Below are 904 nucleotides of genomic sequence, written 5' to 3' on the forward strand. Positions count from 1 at the left end.
GCCGCCACCCCGTCGTGGATGGAGCGCGGCGTGGCCTCCCAGGTGAGCCGGCGGCGGTTGCCGTTGAGCTCCAGGCGGTAGGCGAAGTTCTCGGCCTGCTTGCGGGTGCCGATGAGCAGCACGACGGCGAAGAACTGCTGGTGACCCTCGTACTTCTCCTGCTTCTCCAGGACCAGCATGAAGTGGTGGCTGAAGCACGACTGCATCATCACCCAGTCCACGGCGCCGGGCAGGTTGATGTCCGTCGCCAGGAAGACGATGTCCTCCCCCTGCGGACAGAAGAAGACGTTACAATGAGCTGAATGCACAACAGGTACATTTATCATCGTTAGAGTCGTCAGCTTGTTTGAGGTTTCTGTAGGTGTCGGTGCCGACCTGCAGCGTGGTGATGGACTTGTGCGCGTGCATCAGGTGCGGCATGACGGCCTCCAGAGAGCCGTGCCACTTGCAGGTGGCCCCGGGACACGGACAGGTGTACGGCCTGAACTCGCACACCTCCTCATGGTCGGGCTTCTCGCTGTGGTGGAGGGTCAGCTGACATCCGGCCGACGAGTACTGGAGGGAGGACGCAGAGAGAGGACTGAGCGTTAAAGGCACATTCCACTTCCTGTTCTAGGTGAGATCGTCACATTTTTATTAGAAACAAACCTCAAACACTTTTATTAGTTTATTGTGATCAGACTTGAAGCATCATCATCTCTCAACATGGGAAAAACTGTTTGAGGAAACACAGTGAGACAGAGAAGTAAAGCTCCATGTTTCTTCTTCTTCTGGGTTTTATTTGAAATGTTCTGATTGGCTGACTGTTTTCTGAGTGATCCAATAAAAATGTAGCAGATTTCAGGTAAAAACACTCAGAGAAACCAAATCCTACAAGGTTTGGATGGTGGGTCCAGGTGGGCGG

General features: G+C 54.0%; 1 protein-coding gene across 1 annotated transcript; it reads right to left on the reverse strand.

The window, feature by feature from the left end:
• Window positions 1-5: 5 nt before the first annotated feature.
• Window positions 6-660, reverse strand: LOC111657811 (E3 ubiquitin-protein ligase Siah2; the record flags this gene model as incomplete). The annotated part of the gene is made up of 2 exons (XM_087174706.1): window positions 376-660; window positions 6-269 (listed from the first exon to the last, which is right to left on the reverse strand). Coding segments are annotated over exons 1-2 (309 nt in total), but the record flags the coding sequence as incomplete, so codon positions are not given.
• Between the last annotated feature and the right edge of the window lie 244 nt (window positions 661-904).

The sequence above is a fragment of the Seriola lalandi genome, unplaced genomic scaffold, assembly GCF_002814215.2.
Source record: "Seriola lalandi dorsalis isolate HSWRI2012SDOR001 ecotype SW California unplaced genomic scaffold, Sedor1 jcf7180001978178, whole genome shotgun sequence".
Taxonomy (NCBI): Eukaryota; Metazoa; Chordata; class Actinopteri; order Carangiformes; family Carangidae; genus Seriola; species Seriola lalandi.